This window comes from Cyprinodon variegatus, unplaced genomic scaffold (assembly GCF_000732505.1).
Source record: "Cyprinodon variegatus isolate N-32 unplaced genomic scaffold, C_variegatus-1.0 Scaffold799, whole genome shotgun sequence".
Lineage (NCBI taxonomy): Eukaryota > Metazoa > Chordata > Actinopteri > Cyprinodontiformes > Cyprinodontidae > Cyprinodon > Cyprinodon variegatus.
Genome location: NW_015151252.1, coordinates 124,438 through 126,191, shown reverse-complemented (window position 1 = coordinate 126,191; position 1,754 = coordinate 124,438). Strand labels below are relative to the sequence as shown.

Genomic DNA, 1,754 nt, shown 5'->3' with positions numbered 1-1,754 from the left:
CAACGATATTCCTGACATTTTGAATTGAAAATCCTTCTTGCATGGAAAGAAACATCTTCAAACTTGGAAAAAAAGTACAGTTGATTTTTTTTTATTTTCTTTTTTTGGAATACCTGCAGAAAGTTACTAAAACAATTGTTTTTTTTTTATTGATTCACTAATAAATACAAGTGTAATTCTAAGACAATAAAAAACTAACAGTTACAAATGGGTTTGAGAAATTACTTTCAAAACTTCTTGCAATTATTCACCTTCAAACATGGGAGATTTCAAATAAAATAAAACAAATGCTGACATGAGAAAGATTTGCTAATACCCAAGAATCAACATTTTGTTGTTGGCATCTGATGTGAAACTTCACATCTAGTGTGAAAAATATGCGGTTTGATGTTCTTAAAGATGTGCTATTGTGTGTCTTAAAGAAAAGCATAACAAAATCCCAAAACATTTGTAACGCCATAACACTTCAAAGCACATTGGTAAATGTTTAATTCATATCAAAAGAACATTATCACTACAAACATTATGGTGTACTCAAGGAAGTATAAAAACTGACTATCTCTAAAACAATAGAGGATTCAGAAGAGACATTTTCAACATTCTCTGAATTCCATTGAAATATATAGAAATTAAAAAATATAATATGATATAGGTAAAATCCTTGTTATTTCTGAACTATTTTTTACTTTAAGCTTTGTTCAAATGTGAATTTGTCTTTTTTTAATCACTGCTGATAAAAAGGTACAACTGAAATTAAATATATTTAAATTTAATGTCCTTAACTTCAGATTCTGTGATTAGACATTTAAATGCTTAACTTTTAGTAGGGTGTATTTGTTTTGTTACCTTTGGAATAAAACAGTAGATGATTTTTTGCCTTTCTTCAACAATAAAGTGATCATAAATGTTTTTTATCCTGGGTTTCTGTGCAGAAAGGGCCTTTTTTTCAATATCACACATCCGTCTTATATAATCCTTTCTTAGTTTTTGTAGCTGAGTTGTCTTCTTTCCTGTAATTAAAACAGAAACTTTAAAAACCTTTGAGACTAAACCTAACTTCCTGAGTAAAAAATAGATAATCAATATAATTCATTCCCTCCACAAAGCTTCTAATAGACGGTGAAAGAAGGCAGAAAAGGAAAAAATCAGAAACATGTATTAAATTAAACTTAGTCTCAGTTCTGTGTTTAATTTAGTTTTTGATGAAGAAAAAGTAATAGCCAAAGAGTTCGACAAAATAAAGAGGGCATAGATTACAAAGAAGGATAAAGCAAAGCAGAAAAAGATATTGTATATAACATACCTGCAACTTGGGAAATGCCTTGTTGGGTAAAGAACAATCTAATAATAAACACAGAACCAAAAACAACAAGAAGAGCTAGATATTCCTTTTTAATCCTCATGTCTGGAATTTAAAAAGCATCTACCTTATGGAAATGAGGATAATAGAAGCACAATAATTTTAATTCCACACATATAAGCTTGATGATTTCATCTTTTCTTGTATAAAAACCTGTATCTGCACTTGCAGTAAGAAGCCCTGGCACAAACCCATACTTTGAATAAGTAGGTGTGTCTTAAATCCTCACCTTTTTGCATATACCCAAATGGAAGAGCAAATAACTAAGGAACTGCATCAGTTCAAACATGACTCAACGTTTTTTATTTTCCTTCTCCAAAATAATAGGGTTTTTTAAAGAGCAGTAACAAAGACATGCTTGAGAATAGGAGTGTGTCATTTTTTTACATTTTGT

At 29.6% G+C, this 1,754-nt stretch overlaps 1 protein-coding gene across 1 annotated transcript in view; it reads right to left on the bottom strand.

The window, feature by feature from the left end:
* The window catches only part of LOC107098673 (carbohydrate sulfotransferase 12-like), a 3,127-nt gene extending 1,661 nt beyond the window's left edge, over positions 1-1,466 (bottom strand). Inside the window, exons 1-2 of the mRNA XM_015396456.1 lie at positions 1,304-1,466; positions 847-1,010 (exon numbers count right to left, since the gene is read on the bottom strand). Of these exons, the coding sequence (XP_015251942.1) occupies positions 847-1,010; positions 1,304-1,403 (264 nt within the window). The 5' untranslated portion in view covers positions 1,404-1,466. The remainder of the gene's footprint in view (positions 1-846; positions 1,011-1,303) is intronic.
* Between the last annotated feature and the right edge of the window lie 288 nt (positions 1,467-1,754).